This window comes from Salvia hispanica, chromosome 1 (assembly GCF_023119035.1).
Source record: "Salvia hispanica cultivar TCC Black 2014 chromosome 1, UniMelb_Shisp_WGS_1.0, whole genome shotgun sequence".
Taxonomy (NCBI): Eukaryota; Viridiplantae; Streptophyta; class Magnoliopsida; order Lamiales; family Lamiaceae; genus Salvia; species Salvia hispanica.
Window position 1 is genome coordinate 18,686,235 of NC_062965.1, and position 21,051 is coordinate 18,707,285.

Below are 21,051 nucleotides of genomic sequence, written 5' to 3' on the forward strand. Positions count from 1 at the left end.
TACGAACAATGTCATAATAATGACACGAACACAAGCTTTAATTTATATTGTAGTTGATCGAGAGGAAAGGCTTCTTTCAAGTATTATTGAAGAAAACTATGAAAATTTGAAGATTTTATATGATTATAAACTAAAAAGAAAAAAGTATCTAAAATTTAAAATTATTTTATAGAAGAAAATTTTGATACAAGAGATTATTTTCGAAAGCTTTTAGGCCCGAATAGCCCGATGGGTTAGCCCAAAACCCGACGGGTTAGGGTTAGGGTTGAAAATTTATGACCCGAAAAATCCATAACCCGAATGGCCCGCACCCAAATAGCCCGGTGACCCGAGTGAGCTGGACCGAACCCGAACGGGTTAGCCCGATTGACATCCCTAGCTATATGAGATTGGGTGTATTTATGTATCATGATCATCAAAGTAACTTCTTTTAAAAGCCCAAGAATAATTTGGGTTTACCATAAATTGTATTAGCAGTAGTCCTTTACTGGGCCTGGTCCAATAATAATATGCATTTATGTATCATGGATATCACACAATAACTCAATTAACAAGCCCAAGAAGTGTTTGGATACCCACCTCATAACCCTTTCCCTTTGATAGTTTTGATGTACCATAAAAGACCTCCTAAACCCACTACACTTACTTCCTAAGCCCCTCAACCCCCCATTTAAGTGTATATTTTTCATTCAGCACGAGTTTAAGAAAGGAGTATAAAAGATAGTGAGTTGAAAAAGTTAATGAAACATAAATTCCACATTTATATATTTATTTTATAAAAAATGTGAGATCTACTTATCATTTAATTTTAGTAAAAGTAAAAATAAATATAGTGGAGAATAGACAAAAATGACAAAAACGGACATTTAATAAGGAACAAAGAGAGTACTACGGCGTGCGTCCACCATGATGGGAGGTATAAATATACAAGTGATTTTCTAGATAAAATGGTGATAAATAGGCTAGACTATAAATCTATAAGATTTTTTTTATTAAAGATAATTTTATGAATATTCTAACAAAGTGTTGCACTAGGGTGATACCATCCTAAAATTGATAGTTTAGATTTGATGAAAGTAAAATTTGAGGCTGATACCATCCAAAAAGAAAACCCTCGAACGAGATGCAATTTCACTCTAACATAAAATAAATTCAAAATATAAAAAAACCCTAGTCCTACAATCCGATGACGCAGAAATGAATATTCTTCCGCGGCGGCAACGGCAAGTCTGTCCAATTCTCAGCCCCGCCGCGAGGAGTAGAACGGAGAGTTTACTGGCCTTCCGGCTGAGCTCGTGCTCCTCATGTGGTGCTTTTATGTCCTTTTTTTCTATTGAATTAGTAATTTTTAACAAATTTCTTACTCACATATTCTTTTGATTTTACTAATCCTAGTATTTAAATTATGGAAGAAGTTGGTTGTTTGAAGTTTAAGCTGGAGCGAGTGTTTGAAAATTTGTCTTAGTCACATATTCTTTTGATTTTTTAAAACTCTTTGGCCCACAAACTTTAACTAATCTAATTCTTAAAGCCACTAATAAAAATTCAATGAAATTTGAAAATTCTTTATGTTATGAATTTTCACCCGTCATAATTAATATAGTTGCATCAACTTATCCTTGAAAAGGATAAGTTGCATTAATGTTATAACTAAAACGTATCTTTTGTTTATATCGTTTGTCATATTACCACTTTTTGTTTATTTTGGGGAAGTAACTAATGTTCTGTCGTGTGAGTTCCATGGCCTTTATCATCTTTACCACCAACTTTGAATATGACGAAAAATACATGAACTTTTAGTCTTTCAATAGACGAGAATAATAACCTAGCCTAGTCGGTTCAACAAAAGTCTAGAGGGAAAGAACCGAAAAGAAAACCGTCGACGAGTGTTATAATTTCACTCGACACATCAAATAAGAGAAGCTAGTCGTTCAATGAAAGCCACGGAGGGAAAGAATCAAAAAGAAAACCCTCGAAACGAATTAAAATTGCACGCCAACACAAAAACCCTAATCCTGATACCCGACCGACGCAGTAGTACAAACTAAACAGGAGAACTCTGGCCAAAAGACTAGCATGTTACGAGTGCACAAATTAATTTAGTCTATATACTGGACACCAGTTGTTCTCACAACCGATGTGGGAATTGAGTCCGTAACACGAAACTCAGGCGGGCGCGGGCAGCTGCACGACCGCGAAGCACAGCTCCTCCTGAAGCCGGAAAAACCACAACTGCACAACCATCCCAACACTCAAATTATTCTTTCTCACAAAAGCATTCCACCTACCATTGATGACGTACATCGACGACATTTTCCGGCCTCTCCCCTTCCGCATATCCCACCGGGAGAGCTTCACCGTCTCCCACGACATCTCCGACGCCATGATCTTAACCTCCAGGTAGTTCGACCCGGGGAGGCACTGCTTCTCCGCCTCCGTGAGGAAATCGTTGTCGATTTGGGAGATCGGGATCGAGAACCGGTTGTGCTGGGCGCTCAAGTCGGTGGCGAACAGCAGTTTCTGTATCACCAGTCTCGGCGGCGTCGGCGGAGCAATGCCGCGCCGGAGAGAGAGATTTTGGATCATGGTTGTTAAACCCTCAGCCGGAGGGAGAGTCCGGCTGAGGGTTTTTCTTCTACTCGCCGGGTTGGTGGAGATCTCCGCGGCGGCGATTCTCTCCGATTCTCGTGCCACCACGGCGAGTAGCATGACGAAAGGATTGGCCGTCGGGTCGAGCTCGTCGGGTTGAAAATCGGCTCGGGTTATGTTTGCCAGTACCATCTGTTTTTGCCGTTTTGGTTTTTGGGATAAGAAATTTTTCTTGTTGGTGTGGTGTTTTTATAGTGTAAAAAATGTTAGTTCTCTTTTGATTGTAGAAAACTAAGAAGATAAATTAATAATAAAAAATGTAGTACATCAGAGGGCCGCTCATTATTCAACTATCAATAATCTTGTGTTTCCATGGATTCTAATTGCCCATGTTGGTTATTTTTTATATAATCTATGAATTGTTGCATGAGTCTAATTTTCAATGTGGGTTATTTTTGTAAGGTATATATAGTAGTACTATATGTATTGATTACAGAATGTGAGTATTGTATATCAGATAAGGTGAAATTAAAAGCAAGGTTTATATAGATTATGTTGTTGCTCATATATGCTTCATGACATTTTTCAGAGGTAGATTATAAGTGATGTTTTGCTGAGATGAATTGTATATGAAAATAAAAACAATTGTATAAATTATTATAAATCGACATAAAGTGAATTTATGTTGAATTTCTATGATTTACATGCAACTAATTGTTTAATAGTATGAAGTATAAAAAAACGATTTGATCATCACTTACAAGATTCATATATAATACTCGGCAAAAGAAATTGGTGTGTGAATAGTGAGTTTGTGTTGCATTTTTCTAAAAGCCAGGAGTGTAATAAATTTAATTTTTTTGCATCAAATTGATTAAATGACGTGCGACAAATATAGATGAGGAGGAAAGGAAAAAGAGGAAAAAAAAAGAAAAAGATTACGATTGAATGAAATGAGGGACAATATTATAATGTCATCAGTTTGCGCATAAGGTAGTAACGTTGTTTGATTGGCTGCAAAATCTGCTGTGTGTTTCCTAAGTGGGCTACATTACTGATTATTTTATATGATTGGAAATCAAACGTATGAGCAGTAGGAAAACACGAGAAAATTTCGTCCGGGAAATTTATGTCAAATTAAAGAAAGTAAATTCACTGAGGAAAGAGTAAATGATGTGACTCCATTCATGTGTATCTAATTAAATTTTTTTTATTCCCCTTTGGTGTTTTAGAGTACATTTTTAGATCAATATTTTTATTTTTTTTTGTCCTAGCTCATCACATGAATTCTCTTGTTAGCTCTATATTTTTAGCTCTGTCAAAAATTATAGTAATTCATAGTACTTTATTTTTTTTTATCTCTTTATGCTCGCTAGGAATTTAAGCAACTGTTAATTAATTTTTTTTTCTTTGAATTTCTATTTAGAACTTTGTATCTATTGTTTACAATATGTTTTTAGAGACTCCGTATTTATGTTCATGCTAGTGATGAGGTTTCACCAAATTTAATGCGAAATGCACAATCTCCTTTGTATTTTTGTAATGCTCAACTAGCATGATGTATGCATGATAAATTAATTGAACATACACTAGTAAAGAAAATTGGTGATGGGCCAAAGGGTGTTGTATCCTTTTAAATAAGACAAAAAATAAACAGATGACGTGGGACCATAAAGTAAAAAGGCAGGCCTTGATAAGAGAATGATTATTTCAAATATTAAATCAATTTAATGCCTATGTGTAGAGAATTTGTGCCAATGTTATATTTGTGCATTATTTTTCACATAGGCATTATTTTCATTCAATTTACTCAGCAACTGTTCGCAATATATTTCTTCTAGTTCAAAGAATCCTTTCACAAAGATAGCAAGGATATAATATCAGAATTAATAAAAATTCCAACAAATAAGATTGTAACTTGTAAGGACAAAATAATTAAATAAATAAAATATCAATAAAATAAGATTTCCAAGACCAAAATAACAGAATAAATGAAAATATCAACATAATAAGACTGCAAGGACAAAATAAGTCAATATCATTATATCAACCACACCAAATTTTGGAACGAATTTTCATCATTGTTTAAAAAGTATTTTTTTTCTATTTCAAATATTAATCCTTAAAGACGAGGATTAACACTTATGTTAGTTCGTCACAGTGACTCGCTTTACAATGCTGTCTTTTGAGGTAATTTAGTATTGCCAAAGTTTAATTAAAAATGATATCTGAGATCAAATTTTTTATATCGAATAAGACCATTCAAATTTTTTACTATATATATATATCAACTTTGAATATGGTGAAAGATACCTGAACATTTAGGGCGTGTTTCACTTTGTTTGATTGGGGAAGATGAGAATTAAAACATGATAGATTTATGTGTGAAGGGCCCACAGAATTAATATTCAGAACTAATGTTCAATGTACAAGATATATGTCATGTTTAGAATTAAAACAAGATATATACCATTTGGGCCATATTGCTTTTGCCTGTTTTATAATTGCAATGAATTTCATTATTGGCACTCAGATGCCCCATAATGAATTTGTTTGACTAATTCTGATTAAAGTAATAATATGAGAGGATTAATTAAACTATAGATATAGGTAAAAAGAAAAGCTTTATCTGATTCAATCACGTATGGACGAATATATTTGATAAATCTTTAAAAGTGACGCTTTCCTTAGACTGTAGTTAAGATTGATTAACACTTTTGATGAAAATTAACAATATTTGAATTAAGGATTTTGAATGGGCCACCATTTTTTTGTGGAAAGCTATATTTCAAATATGGTATTTCATGCTATATAACAATTTAATTTTTAATTAAGTTTTTTTTGAGTGGATAAAATATTTATTAAAAGTTAATATAGTGATCAGATTCATTATTATTTTTATACTGATATAGAACTATGTTTTTATGTATCATGAATCTGAAACATTAACTCATTTTACAAGCCCAATAAATATTTGGGCCTACCCTAAATATATTTATAAGGAGTGATATATTAATGGGCCCTAGTCCAAGTGTTCAAAATCCAGTGACTTCAAATAAGATGGCTGTTACATTTGAAAATTTAATATCAGGCCTAGTCCAAATGTTCAAAATCATGTGATTTCAAATAAGATGGCTATATTAGATTGTGTGACTTAATTCAATTGTGCACCACATTCACTAGCTATATCGACTACCTATTGCTATGATCAATGCATTTGAATTCTTGAAACCTAGAAACCGTCATTTGCTAGTATATGTTTAATCACGTTTTATAAATTTCCAAAGTGAAGGCCAATCAGAAATTTTTGTGTATTATTAAATGATGTACAACATCTTGGGGAACTGCCTTTTTTTTAGTATTAGATTTGTCAGTTATGTTGTTTTCGACAAAATAATATACGTAGCCACGAATCATGTAGCCAAAAAGACAAACAACCAATAACTTATAAGTTGGCCATCTAATACCCACATATATGTACTAAAAATTATAGAGGGACTTATCTACAAAATACTTTAATTTGATGGTAAATTTTCACTATCAAATAGCTGAAAATACTTCTCGGTTTTTAAAAAGAGAGAGATTTTTATTTGAACTTCTTCCTAATATGGTTTTGATGCATATTAAGTCGATGAGAATTTATTTGTTATACGTGTAGTAGTTGATGGAGGCGATATGTTTAGAGTTGGTAATGATTCTATGTGAATATATAATTTAGACATTTAATTTTGTTAATAAGAATATAAAGTTAAACAGACAATTAATTTTGTGATTCTCCATTAAATATGGTTTTTGAAGCTGTCGTTAATCTCATAGTGTTGTAGCTTTGCCCTAATCTCTAAAGGGTTTGAGGATCACTATCGTTGTTCGTCTGATATTAATTGATAATAACTATCATTGCACTACTTTTGCCTTCTAACACATGTGAAAAAAATTCTTTCTTGTGTCCAACCTACGAGTTTCAGTTAAAGAGATATGTCAATATTTGATTAGTAATTTGCTTTTGCCCATTTTATGATTGCAATTAGGGGTGGCGAAACGGGTTACCCGCGGGTATCCGTACCCGATTTTAGCCAAATTGTTGTCCCGATACCCGCCCCGCGACATACCGGGATTATCCGATACCCGTGTCGGGTATCCCGTACCCGACCCGAAATCCTAATAAAAAATTTGAAAACCATAACAACCGTCAATGTTCCCTAATTTACTTTATTAATATCGATGGTAAACGTTGAATAGATTGGGAATAAAAGTTAGAGAACACTCTATAGCTAGTTCGGTGAGTTTTCAATTGTATGTTCGTTGGAATATATAAATGTTTCAAATGAACTCTTAGATAAAGTACTTCCATTGTTCCACCTTAATAGAGGCATTTCATTTTCTCACTCATTTTGAAAAAATAATAATAGAAATACTCTTCTCTACATTATTATCTCTCTTACTTTATTTTTCCTCCATTCTAACTATATATTTTTAATTTTTCAAAAGGAGTGCGTATAAGGCTATTATTATTTAACTATTTACTTGTTTTTTTCTCCACTTTAACTATTTGAAACACGTCTATTAATATGGAACGGAGGGAGTATTAAAAGATGGAATATGGCTAATACTAATAATAACGGGTATTATCGGGACTAACGGGTATACCCGCGCGGGTAGTGGGTATACCCGCTACCCGTAAAACTCTAAAACGCATTACCCGATCCCGCCCCGTTTCCCGTTATCGTCGGGTAGTGGGTACCCAATACCCGGCGGATAGCGGATCAAGATGGGAATTACCCATTACCCGCTACCCATTTTGCCACCCCTAATTGCAATGAACTAAATACCCCATAATTAATTGGTTTGACCATTTCACCCCTACGAGGAAAAAGGTAGGATTTTCTCACAATTTAGGATAATTTCGTTGAACCTCAAGATTCCGATTAAAGTAATAAAGGGAGATCTAGGATTAATTAGGCTACATATATAGGTAAAAAGAAAAGCAATATCTGAATCAATATGTAGGGACGAATATATTTGATAAATCTGTAAAAATGATGCTTTCTTTTAGTTATTAAACTAATATTATTTGGTGGCAACTAATATTATGAGACTATCCATCTAAGATTAAATTGTGGAATTATTTTAGCTGGATGGGTGAGATTATAACTATTTATCATGAGACTATCCATTTAGGATGAAGTTGTAGGGTTCAATCTTATGAACCAAACATGATACATATTTAATCATAAGATTTAATCTTGACAACCGAACACTCCTTTGTAGACTGCAGTTAAGATTAATCTACATATTAATCCCAACATCATTGTCATAATAATTCAAACTATTGATGAAAATAAACAATATTTGCGTTGCTATGCAGTGATAATAATGGATTATTATGAGATTAAATAGTAACTCCTAGGCTCATTTATATGAGATATAGGGCATATGGGCTAAAACTGAAAATTTTCCACTTAATAAATGTTATATGCATATACTTGTTCCCTAATGACCCATTTTATAGGTGGGTTATTGTGGTATGGGCCCATTTATTTAATCCACGTAAATCCATTGTTTTGTAGTATGAATAATATATACTCCTACTATAAAAGTCTGACGGGCCTATAGATATTATCCTGGCCTGCTATGGATAGTTCCAAATTTCACTATTGGGCTACGAAACATAAGCAATAAAATTCTCTTCTATAATATAATGCATCCATCCATAAAAAATAGTCTCATTTTATCATTTTAGAATGTCCACTAAAAATAATTTCATTTCTAAAGATGGAAATTTTATCTCTCCTGCACTTTTTCTCATTTCTTCTCTACTTTACTTACTTATTCTCCACATCTCTCTTATTTTACCTATTTTTTCTCCTTCTCTCTCACTTTATCAATTTCTTATTAAAATTCGTGGCATCCACAAATGAGAATGTTTTTGTGAACGGAGAAGTATCAAAATATTAAATTATACCTCTGTTCCATAGTAATGGAGGCATTTCTTTTTGGCATGGAGATTAAGGAAAATTGTGTTAGGTGAATTAAGTAAAGGGAGAATAAAGTGGAAAATGAAAAAGGTAGAGAGATGAAGAGAGAAAAAAGTAAGAGAGAGTAAAGTAGGTGTGGAAAAATGTGTTGACTTTTACTAAATAGGGAAATGACTCTAATACTATTGATAAGGATCCATGTATTTTATGATCCATTTCCCAAGGATTACCCATTTAATGATGCTTGATCTAACTATTTTTGTGAGATTGATTTTCAATTTATCAACACAAGGCAAAAGATAATAAAGATCCAACCAACAAAAATTGAATCTAAACAAGAATGGATGGAAGATTAGGAATGGAAAGCATGTGTATAATGATGAGATAAAAGAGTTATGACCATAGGACCTTGACCAAAATGATGGAAACAACCCTAGGCAACTTTCAATAGCTCTATCACCCCTTGGCTCCACTACTCAATGGATACACCACATTGATGCATACCTCTACTTGAATCAATCTATGAAATTGAAACAAGCAACCTTCAAGGAAGGAATTAGATACATTCCTCAAAGAGGAAAAACTCACTAGGGAGATAACTTCAATCACAATCTTATCTTAATCTAGAATGAAAAATGACACCAAAAGGTATTTATACTAAGGGCCCAAAATGTGGAAAAAGGCCCTCAAAAACTAAGTCTCGGGTGATTCACCCGGTCGGGTGAATTGTGCGGTCCAAAACACCCGCCCGGGTGTTTCTTCTGGAATCTGGAAATGCTTCACAACACTTTCACCCGGTCGGATGATTTTCATGGTGAAAACACCCGACCGGGTGTTCCTTCTGGAGCTCCCTGCCTGTTCTGCGCGGCTTTAGTAAATCGTCCATAACTCTCTCCTCCGAACTCCGATTGGGGCGTGTAAGATACCCACGCGAAGCTCTCTCAAAGACGAAGATAATTGTGGCAGTTTCAAAGCATTTGGAAGTCATCTTGACGGGCATAATACTGATTGAAGACAGCTGCAGGTACAAGCTTTGGTGCACGGCTTCCATGGTCGTATCATCCTCTCCTTCTTGGAAAGGATTTGTCCTCAAATCTGAGCCTTCCCTCTTCCTCGCTTCCCTGGCCATCCCTCGAGCTGTATTGGGTATGTGGCATGACTTCCCTCTTATCCTTGGACCCCAATCGATCCATGGCTCACGCCGAGAGGGACACTCTTGACGTCTAGCAACCGTGGTCATATCATCCTCCCCTCCTTGGAAAGGATTTGCCCTCAAATCCGGGTTACGCACAACTACAAAATAGAAGGAGAGCAAGTCAAATATCAAAGTACGACGATAAAGATTGAGACCACTAACGGCTCTAAGAGACAATACTACACCAAAGACGTTGTATGGACTTCCAAATTCATGTTCCCTCAAGCTCAAGGCCAAGTCACAATAAATATGAGAACACAAATTAATGAATCCTTTCATGTCCAAATCCCACCCATAAGAAATCAAGACAAACTTATCAAGACACCCTTCATACCAAAACTCAAACAATCTCACAATATAGGTACAAGATGTGGGTGCAAATAAACATAGACATTCCTTCACTATGTAGTCCCAAACAAAGCCATTAGATATAAAGTTCTTCACAAATAGACCATAAAAGCAATCAACATGCCAAAACACACATGCCCCAAGCACCTTGTTTCTATTTGGCTCGATCATTCCCATACAAATGATGCCCAAATTATTGAACATCTTGACAAAAAGATTTGGCATTCTCATCAAGACTAGGCATATACAAGAAAGGGTCCTCATATGGTGCAAAATGGAAAGTTATCAAGAGAGGTCTAAGCACAAATTTTCAATCATTAACACACCACTCTTGCTCAAATAAGAAGTTCTCTTCCACAAATTGACAAACTCTTGGTCAAAATATAGATGTGGTTCATCACAACACACATCAAGTTTGCAAGAAGGATTATCATTCAACAAACAAAGTTCATCACAATGGATTTCACTCACTTGCTTCAACAATTTCAAAAAGTGGTCAAAATCATATGCACAATGTAGCCATAAATCTTTATGCTCCACATGTATAATAAGCACAACATCATGCATATGTAACTTGTGTAAAGTCATAGTACGCATCATAAGATTTTTATCAAAATATGCCTTACACAATTGCTCCAACAATATAAAAACAAGACCACAATTATGGGAACAATGCAATTTTATGCCCATATTCACAACATCATCCTCAAGAGACATATGAGTGGAAAAATCCTTCACAAAACGGCCATAGAACACTCCAATCCCATTGAAGGGTTTAACCACCTTGAAATGAAAACATAGCAAACACCAAGTTCTAAAGTCACTATCCATGTCACTCCTCTTGGTCCTACTATTCTCATCCGCACACTCATGAAACTCAAAATTACCAACAAATGAAAGCTTAGGCATCTTAGCATAAAAGGAAGTCACTCCAACATTCAAGGTAGATTTCACAAGAGAAATTTCATGTCTATCAATGCTTGGATTTATCAAGAAAGGATCAACATATGATGCAAAGATAGATTTAGCATTCAAAGATTCAAGCTCATGAGACCACTTTTTACACAAGTCATCAATAACAAATCTATCAACACAAAGGGACTTCTCTAGTGTAATCATATGCAAGGGAGCATCACAAGGTGATAAGGATAGTGCACTTGAACCTTGGGCAAGGAGTTCATCCACTTGCCCTTGTTCCTCTTGGTCCTTCTCCGGGGGCATAGTTTCCAAGCCATGTGCAATTTGATACTTCACTTCCATATCTTCAATTAAATTTCCTACACATTCATCAACACAAAAATACATAGAAGAAGTGTTAGTGGGTAAGGGCTTATTTTCCTCACCAAGGGCAAGAGGCAAAGGATCATTTGGTGCCCACCCAAGGTAGGCCTTAGAATCTAACAAGCACCCTTTACTCACTTGTGCTTGTGGTTTTTCTCTCATTTGATAATTTTCTTTTCTCTCACCCCCACCACTCTCTCTTGACTTTTGCACCTCACACTCTTGTCTTTTATCACGCTCTCTTGGCTTTTTAGACTCAGTTTCACTCTCAAGCCTTTTCTCTCTCTCTCGTTCTTTTTCTCTACTAATTTGGTTTAAGCTCATCGAAGAGGAGACATTTCCATATACATCAAGAGGCTTATGTGAAAAATGGAAAGAAGAGGATGTAGTCAAATGACTTGATGAGTTACCTCTTTGGTTCGTGTCAACACCACCATGTAGGTAGGTAGGCCTCAATCGAGCTCTATATGAGACTTCTTCTTCAATTGGCCTCTCAAACCCCTTATGGCTAACATGATCTCTCACCCTCCTAGAATGCCACTCTCCATGAGACAAGGGAGCTCGTTTCCCTCTACTTCCCCTATCAAGTCCATCTTCATGGTACCTTGATTCATAGCCACCTCTAACATCACCATAGAGCTCAACTCTCCCTCGTTGATTGACCGTCCCAAATCTACTATAGCCCCTATTCTCATCCCAATTTCTCACTTTCCTTCCTTCAACTTCCCCATAAGGCTCCATCCCTCCATGTTGGTTTCCTATCCCATAGCGACCATACCCCTCATTTCTTCCTCCAAACCTTCCATTCTCCAAGTTGTTAACTCTATCCCGAACACTCCCTCCTTGCCATCCCTCATAGGCCTCCCCTTCATCAACTTCCTCCGGGACCTTATTGGGCATGGCATTGCCCATAGGAGTGGGAGGTCTCGTCCCCCGCTCTCCCTTCCAAGTGTTGAACTCTTCAAATAGAGTGTTTTGGGCGGCAAGCATGCGAGCTTCGGATTCTTTTGACCGAGCGATGGATTCTCTTGCCCGAACATCCATTTGGGTCATCACCTCTTGCTTGAATTCCTTCATCATTTGTGCCATCATGCTCACAAGATCACCTTCGGGTTTGGAACTACTTGAGCCCGCCCCCTTCCCTACTTCCTCCTCATGGATGTCCCCCATCTTGTTAGATCGAGTAATAGGAGGCATCCAAGTTACCTACAAACACAAAGACAAAGACTAGGAACTAGCCTTAGAGATTAGTAAAATAAGAAAAAGAGATTTAAGAAGCTAACTCACCCCAATATAGTATCCCAACACCCCCCAAGTCACTCACCAATGTCACTCGGTAGGTTTAGAATATAGTGGGGCTAGTATCACACACTCTCGATCCAATTCCCACTCGTTGGCACCCGGACAACTCAATCAAGGTATACACCTCAAGAACATATGGACACCAAGTAGTAAATACCAAATTAATAATGATTAAACATATGAAAGCAAAGAAAACTAGGCCTAGAGCAAACACACACACTAACGAACACAAGACATGGGATGAAGCTTTTTGCTGAAATCTGGCTGATCTTTATGAATTTTTTTGGTATTGATCCCGCGCCTAATTTGGATGAATTTTGGTGGATAGATTCCCAAACAAGTCTAGATCAAGGAAAAAATAGTCATATATAGTCAGATTTGATAATTTGATAGGTTTTGTATGGTTTTCCCCAACTATGCCAAAACAGGGCAATGATGTTAATCTCCACAGTTAACTAGGCAAACGAAGTAATTATTTGATGAAAATTTTCAGGTAGCTAGGTCACATAACATAGATCATACACACCAAATTTCAGCTTAATATAAGCACAATTGATCAATCCGATCATCCCAACAAAAACAGAGCCAAAACAAAGAACAAAAGGAAAAATAACCCAACCCAAAGCAACAATAGATCAAACACCTAGTGGGTACTAGGCTCTAGATACCAAATGATAAGGATCCATGTATTTTATGATCCATTTCCCAAGGATTACCCATTTAATGATGCTTGATCTAACTATTTTTGTGAGATTGATTTTCAATTTATCAACACAAGGCAAAAGATAATAAAAATCCAACCAACAAAAATTGAATCTAAACAAGAATGGATGGAAGATTAGGAATGGAAAGCATGTGTATAATGATGAGATAAAAGAGTTATGACCATAGGACCTTGACCAAAAGGATGGAAACAACCCTAGGCAACTTTCAATAGCTCTATCACCCCTTGGCTCCACTACTCAATGGATACACCCCATTGATGCATACCTCTACTTGAATCAATCTATGAAATTGAAACAAGCAACCTTCAAGGAAGGAATTGGATACATTCCTCAAAGAGGAAAAACTCACTAGGGAGATAACTTCAATCACAATCTTATCTTAATCTAGAATGAAAAATGACACCAAAAGGTATTTATACTAAGGGCCCAAAATGTGGAAAAAGGCCCTCAAAAACTAAGTCTCGGGTGAATTGTGTGGTCCAAAACACCCGCCCGGGTGTTTCTTCTGGAATCTGGAAATGCTTCACAACACTTTCACCCGGTCGGGTGATTTTCATGGTGAAAACACCCGCCCGGGTGTTCCTTCTGGAGCTCCCTGCCTGTTCTGCGCGGCTTTAGATCGTCCATAACTCTCTCCTCCAAACTCCGATTGGGGCGTGTAAGATACCCACGCGAAGCTCTCTCAAAGACGAAGATAATTGTGGCAGTTTCAAAGCATTTGGAAGTCATCTTGACGGGCATAATACTGATTGAAGACAGCTGCAGGTACAAGCTTTGGTGCACGACTTCCATGGTCGTATCATCCTCTCCTTCTTGGAAAGGATTTGTCCTCAAATCTGAGCCTTCCCTCTTTCTCGCTTCCTTGGTCATCCCTCGAGCTGTATTGGGTATGTGGCATGACTTCCCTCTTATCCTTGGACCCCAATCGATCCATGGCTCACGCCGAGAGGGACACTCTTGACGTCTAGCAATTGTGGTCATATCAACTATGGAACATACCAAAATGGCAAAATGACTCTATTACTATAGAACGGAGGGAGTATGAGTCTTTTGTTTTAAAGTATTCCATTCGTCTTTTAAAAAGCAACAACTTTTGAAACAATAAGAGTTTTAGTACACAATTAGAAGAAGTAAGAGTGAGAAAAAGAAAAAGTTGATTGAAGTAATGTTAGTGAAAAATGAGAGAGAAAATTTATCTTAAAATAAAAAGTGCATTATATCAAGGGACCCATCAAAATAGATATAGTTATTATTTTTACCAAACGTTTGGAATATTATTTATTGAAAACAATTTCATGAGATTTAACAAAATTGTAACGCAAGGGGAATAGTAGAGTCATGTCGATGCATAGGCATGGACAAAGAGTTACCTCTACATGAAAATGAGATGAAATATGAATGAAGTGAAAAAAAAAAAAAAAAAAAAAAAGATTTCAAAGAATACGTGGGTATTGGCTTTTTAGAGTTCATCTCGTAAAAACATCAAAATTAAGCGTGTTTGGCATGAGAAAATTTGTGAGAAGAGCGAGTTTCTGAAAAATTGTACACGGTGGGTGTTCGGTTTGCAAGATTGTATCCGAAATTAAATTTGTAGTGTGTTTGGTTCATGAGATTCAATCCCATAATTCGATCATAGATTGATAATCATGAGATAATTAGTAATAGCAAACTCCGTATGACTAAAATAATCTCACAAATCAATCTTAGATTATATATTGATATTATTTTTTTTTGGAAATCTAACACCATCAAAGTACACGCGAATGAAAACAAAGAATGCTAGAAACTTTGTCCCTATATTTCGGCCTTATTAGTAATACTCTTGTACTGTGGAAGAAATATTAGTAGTATTAAATTAATCAATATTGCAGTCTCTCTCTCTTATGAGTCAGCAATGAATAATGATGAGTCACTAATCAGTAATGTACTAGTAATATCTCTCTCCGAATGATGAGTCACTGCTGATAATGATCCATTTTCAGTTTTATGGGTGAAAATATTTAGGGTTTTCCGATTAGGAAAATACAAACTTTAATTTTTTGTAGAAGATAATATTTTTGGCATTTCACGATCTCATGATAATAGACAATCTGAAATCGTTGATCTATATTAAGTTTGCATCAAGGCTGTAGTTTATTGATATTATATCCGGCGACCTAAGTTATTTGAATACAGTAGATTTTAATAAAAAAAATTATAACAATAATAAGTATATAACGAAAAATAAAGTAAATAAAGAATACAGTAGTAAATAAAATAGACTAAAAAAATAAAGTAAAAATAAAAATATACAATGAGAGTATTTATTGTGATGAATATCTCAAAACATGCATATACTAGTATAGTAGTATTAACCAACTAGTAGTACTATTATTTTGTGATTATATTTTTCATAAATACAGAACTACTTGTTTAATTATGCAAATTGTCAGTTTCAGTTATACTCGAGAGCGATGCATATATATTGAAACACTATGTGTGAACTTATTTAGTAGCTATGCATAATGAAGTTAACACGTTATACAATATCTAATTCGGAATATCGTACAGAAGAATCTATCTCTACTATTGTTCTCTTAAACTTTAATTTTCTTGCAAAAAGCGTGCTCTTTCTCTATTTTTCTTTAATGTTCAACAACTATTGAATCATTTTTTTGGGGGTTTTATTCTAATAATTCTCATAAAACAAATTGGAGAAAAAAGAAATTGTTGTGGTAACTAATTATAACGACACATTTTACTTTTAGTTTTTAATAACAAATTAGAATTATACCTCACCTCACCTCACCTCACCTCAAAGATATACACCTCCCCTGTTTTTTTTTCATTTAATTTCCTTGTACATAAATTGTGGAGTACTACATAATTGAACTTTTTAAATATTTTATATTGAAAATCAATTTTTAAATGTGAAATAATTTAAAATAAATAATTTATAATTTAAATTTAAACCATTATGTGTACATGTACCATTTATTTACATTTATCTTTGTTCTTTTGAATAATCTACAATATATACTCCTTATTCTATTATGAGACATATTATGATTATGTTATTGCATGTTGACATATTTATGATTATCAAGGAAAGAAAAGTTAAAAGTCATTGTCCCACAAAATTGAACTAATCTAAACCTTACAGCGACATGAATAATAAATAAAATAAATTCAATGAAATATGAAAATTTGTATTGGTTTCCTCTTCAGCTATTGTAGTGTTCTATCGTCAAACTTCTTTCCTCTCTCTATGCTTTCTCTTCCCCACAATTATACAGTGTTCTCTCTTCGACGACCAGGATGCCACAATTTACTACTATCATAAAGTACAATTAACTAATTAATGTTCTGTCTTGTGATTCCAATGCATAATTAGCAACCTTCAACCTTTTTATTTGAAAGAAAAATTATAAGTAATAAAGTGCTAGCAGAAAAGTCATCGTTTACCATGATATTATGTTGATCATGTACAATTTGCGCTAAAACAATTTGGGCTAAGACCATCTCCAACAGTACTGCAAAACTAAAAATGCAGTAGAAAAATACTTCCAACAGTACTGCAAAACCAATCCTATTATAGGCTTTTGAAGAAAAAATACCTATCTTTATGTTTGCACTAAAAGTATACCCAAAACACTTTTCATAGTTTGAGTTATTGCATTCAAGTCCAAATCAGTTCATATTCATCAAAATAGAAGAAGAGAGGGAAGAGAAATTAAAATACAGAGATTGAAAAACTTACAGAGATATGCAGCGGCGTGGGGAAGAAGACTAGTGGTGAAATAATAACCTAATATATTTTTTTTAATAATTGATTAGTTATTAAATAGTGGTCTGCCCATATTAATATTATGGAGTAGTATTATTCAACGTAATTGAAAAAAAATCTATTATTTTACTAATAAAGAGCCGTTATTTTATTTCAATACAGAATCAAATTTTATTAGATTGATTGATAACTTATGGTATGTATAAATGGTATGTATAAATCTACGTTTATTTTATTAGTTAATTATATACTATATGTGTATTAATATTATTCAAACTAAATATGCTATCAAATATAACAAAATATAGTTAAACATTAGTAATTAACAATATGTAATATGGAAATTCCAAAATAAAGAAACCTAAGCCAAATACATAAAATTAAAAATAGAAGACTAATAATTAAATTTACAAAAACTAATAAACTTAATCTAATAATAAAACTTATATTATACTTATTTAATTTAATTTAAGATATTGACAAAGTGTCATGGGTTTAGTGTGTAATTTAGATAAAATATATAGGTATGATTGAAAGGTATAAAAAGTTAGTGGTAGAGGAATATTCTTTTGAGTTTGAGTTTAGTGTAAATGGTTGGAGCAAAATCAATATTTAGTGTGACATTTACACTAAAATGAGTTTGAGTTTAATGTAATGGTTGGAGATGCTCTAATAGCCTTAAAACACATAATCTTTTAGTAGTTTTGATGAAACAATGTCGTATTAGTCCAGTTAGACATCCAGACATGCTTCTTCGGACTAAGACGACATCGTTTTGGACATTACCACATAGTCAATGGAACTTTTTGACCATATTCAAAATTGATGTATAAAGACTTGAATTGACGGTAAAATCATACACAAACATATACCTGAATACATAATGTTTTCATATAAATGTGACACGCACATTGAATTACATTACATCAATAGGTATTATTAATAATAAAGAAAAAGAAAAACCTAATCTATCACAAAGGGAAAAGAACCGAAAAGAAAACCCTCGCCCGAACTATACAATTTCACTCATAAAAAAGAGAATTACCAAACAGATTGGACGCGTAGAACCAAAGAGAAAACCCTCGAACAAGACATTATTTCACTCTAACATAAAATAAAAATCCGAAACTCCGATGAAGTAGAATACGAATATGAATCACAACTGCACGAGCGCGAAGCACAGCTCCTCCCGGAGCCGGAAAAACCAGAGCTGCACAAGCATCCCCTCTGTCAGATTATTTTTTTTTTTACAAAGGCATTCCACTTACCGTTGATGGCGTAAATCGAATACGTATTTTTGCCTTCCCCCTTGTGCATATCCCATCGGGACAGCTTCACGTTCTCCGTCGACAGCTCCTCCACCGCTGCTGCAGCCATGATCGTAACATTCACGTGGTTCGACCGCTTGTTCTCGCTGCGGAAGCGCTGCTTCTCCGCATCAGTGAGAAAATCGTCGTCGATTTTGGATATCGGGATGGATAGCCGGTTTTGGTTGGAGTCCACGTCGGTGCGGGACAGCGTCTTCTGTATCACAAGCTTCGGCAGCGGCGGCGGAATGCCGCGCTGCAGAGAAAGCTGTCGGATCATGTAGGTTAAAGGACCCCGGCCGAGGAGCTTTCTCCTCTTCGCCGGGTTGGCGGAGGAGCCACTGCGAACGGGCTCTTCGCGGATCTCCGGCGGCGGCGGATGGAAAACGGTCGGGTCGTTCTTCTCCTCCACGCGCCGCAGCGAACGGCGATTTACGTTGCGCGCGCCACCACGGCGAGCAGGATGGCGCCCGGGTCGGCGTTGCGGCGGATCTCTTGGGATTGGAAATCCGAGAGGGATAAGTCTGTTGGATCCATCGGATCTCGGGTTCGGGTTCTGATCCGGATTGGGATTGGATCCGAATTGGCGGGAGGGGAAGGTGTGAGATGTGAATAAAAATGCTCTTGCTATGGGGTGTTTTTATAGGTAAGATTGAGCTTTTTTACCATTTTTGGATTAATTTTCAAAATCTGTTTGTATACTCACATATTTTATTGATTTGAATTTAGATATTTAATGTATTTTTAGCAATTCCAATTGAGAGAGGGAGTTGGTTTGACTTTCAACTCTTACCACGGAATCTTCCAAATGTTTTTCTAGGACAAAGCGATGTCGTACTTTTCATTAGATTGCTCAAGGAGTATTTTATTCGCACGTCACATGTATCTAGATTCTTGAATTATTATGTATTGCAAATAAATCAATCAATATAGTTTCAGGTGTTTATTTTTTTTATAAAAAAAGTAATACTTGGCCTACAATTCAACACTTTCGCCAAGTACTGATTTTGTATGCTATTTTGTAAATTATTGAACTATTCTTAATTTTGCAACTAATCAAATTTTTGGTTGATATTTGATAGGAAACACAAAAGAAATATGGGAGAAAGTTCACTGTTATATTACTCAAAAAGATGGTCTCCAAGGACTACATAATTAGCTATGTATACATAGCATAGGAAGGATCTAGATATTATCAATCACTAAAAGACAAAGATGCTAACTAACTAAGGGATATATATACATAATATTATTAACAAGATTGCAGCAAAATATTGTTGGTTTTCAGAGATGAGTTGGCATCGTCAATTCTATCCATTTTGATGTGATGATCTGGAACAGATACTGCAAGCTTTCCACGTTGGCCATCCATCGAATCATCATTGGAAGTGGCACATGTGTGAGATGGATTATGTGAGCTAACATCCCCCAATTTTCCATCAACCATGGGATTACCATCATCCGGAAGTTTAAGATTAGCTAGCATAGGATTTGGGAGTTCCCCCCCCCGCTTTTAACAGGGTAAAGGACATCTTTGATATAGGCTCTGACTAAGGTAAGACCCTCGATGGGGATAACCTAGACACCAAGAAAGTGAGTGATTTGGGCCCCAAAGTCTTTGGGGAGAACTTAGAACTTAAGCTTGCAAAAACCTGTCAACAACGAGAGGATGACGAACGGTAATCAACATATTCGACATGTAGACTAAACAATCTCGATTTCGGATTCGAAAAAAGGGCGATTTTCGCCTTTTTTGGGAAGGCCAGAGAAAAAAGTTTTTAAATCTAAAAACCCAAGCGAGGCTTGTTTCAAGCCATATAGAGCCTTGTTTAGCTTGCGAGATGGGGAGCCTTGTTAAAAAGGGAGCCTTATTTTCTTCATTGAGATCGCGTGAAGAAAAACATTATTACATCCAAATGCTTAATGCTAAAAAGCGTCCAAAAAGCGCAAGGATAACCCCGTTGTTGTGGGCCCGAGGGAATGTTTGATGGTAACCCCGGGTTCTGTGAGAATCCTTGAGCTACTAAGCGAGCTTTGTGGAAATGCTACCATCGGCATGTTTCTTGAGCCGAAAATCCAAGAACAACCAACAAGATTTTTCCCAGGAGGAAAAACGGTTAAACCCTGTTTTTTTTTTTAACAAACCAGAAATTCTTGACCATGGCTTGTTTAAATGGAACTAAAGTGCGGGGGCGGTGATGGGGGAAGAAATGACGGGGAGGGGAAAAAGGGAAAAATTTTTTGGCTTAAAAATCCATCCTTGCTTTTGACCATTGAGTGAGAGTTGATGTTTTGAGGGGAAATTGTTGTGCCGGGGAAGTTGAATGTAGCGGATGTGGGGAGTGGGAGATTGAGAAGAATCGAGATGGGAGAGTCATGGGAAAATTAGAGCGGGGGCTACGGGAAATGCTCTAATGGGAGAGAGGGAGGGAAATTGATAGGATCGAACGGGAGTATTGAGTATGTCGCTCAGGTGGGAGGGAAGAAGTTGGGGGATGTGAGGGGGTTTTGGAGAAAATGCGGGGGAGAGAATGGGAAAAGGGGGTGGATAGCCTTTGAATTA

General features: G+C 35.7%; 2 protein-coding genes across 2 annotated transcripts; both read right to left on the bottom strand.

The window, feature by feature from the left end:
- Positions 1–2,166: 2,166 nt before the first annotated feature.
- LOC125189129 (putative B3 domain-containing protein At3g24850) lies at positions 2,167–2,781 on the bottom strand. Its single transcript, XM_048086360.1, has one exon. The coding sequence runs from the start codon at positions 2,779–2,781 to the stop codon at positions 2,167–2,169; it is 615 nt and encodes a 204-aa protein (XP_047942317.1).
- A 15,556-nt stretch (positions 2,782–18,337) lies between these two features.
- On the bottom strand, positions 18,338–19,974 carry LOC125189135. The gene is made up of 3 exons (XM_048086373.1): positions 19,746–19,974; positions 18,450–19,115; positions 18,338–18,408 (listed from the first exon to the last, which is right to left on the bottom strand). Exons 1-3 carry the CDS (start codon positions 19,972–19,974, stop codon positions 18,338–18,340), a joined length of 966 nt encoding a protein of 321 aa, XP_047942330.1.
- Between the last annotated feature and the right edge of the window lie 1,077 nt (positions 19,975–21,051).

What these genes read in the sequence shown, in the direction of transcription:
- LOC125189129 (XM_048086360.1), bottom strand. Translation starts at nt 2,781, where the DNA reads ATGGTACTGGCAAACATAACCCGAGCCGATTTTCAACCCGACGAGCTC.
- LOC125189135 (XM_048086373.1), bottom strand. Translation starts at nt 19,974, where the DNA reads ATGCTAGCTAATCTTAAACTTCCGGATGATGGTAATCCCATGGTTGAT. An exon ending in CAATATTTTGCTGCAATCTT is followed by an intron (nt 19,116 to 19,745) that starts GTTAATAATATT and finishes AACACCCCATAG; the next exon opens with CAAGAGCATTTTTATTCACA. An exon ending in TTCGATTTACGCCATCAACG is followed by an intron (nt 18,409 to 18,449) that starts GTAAGTGGAATG and finishes ATAATCTGACAG; the next exon opens with AGGGGATGCTTGTGCAGCTC.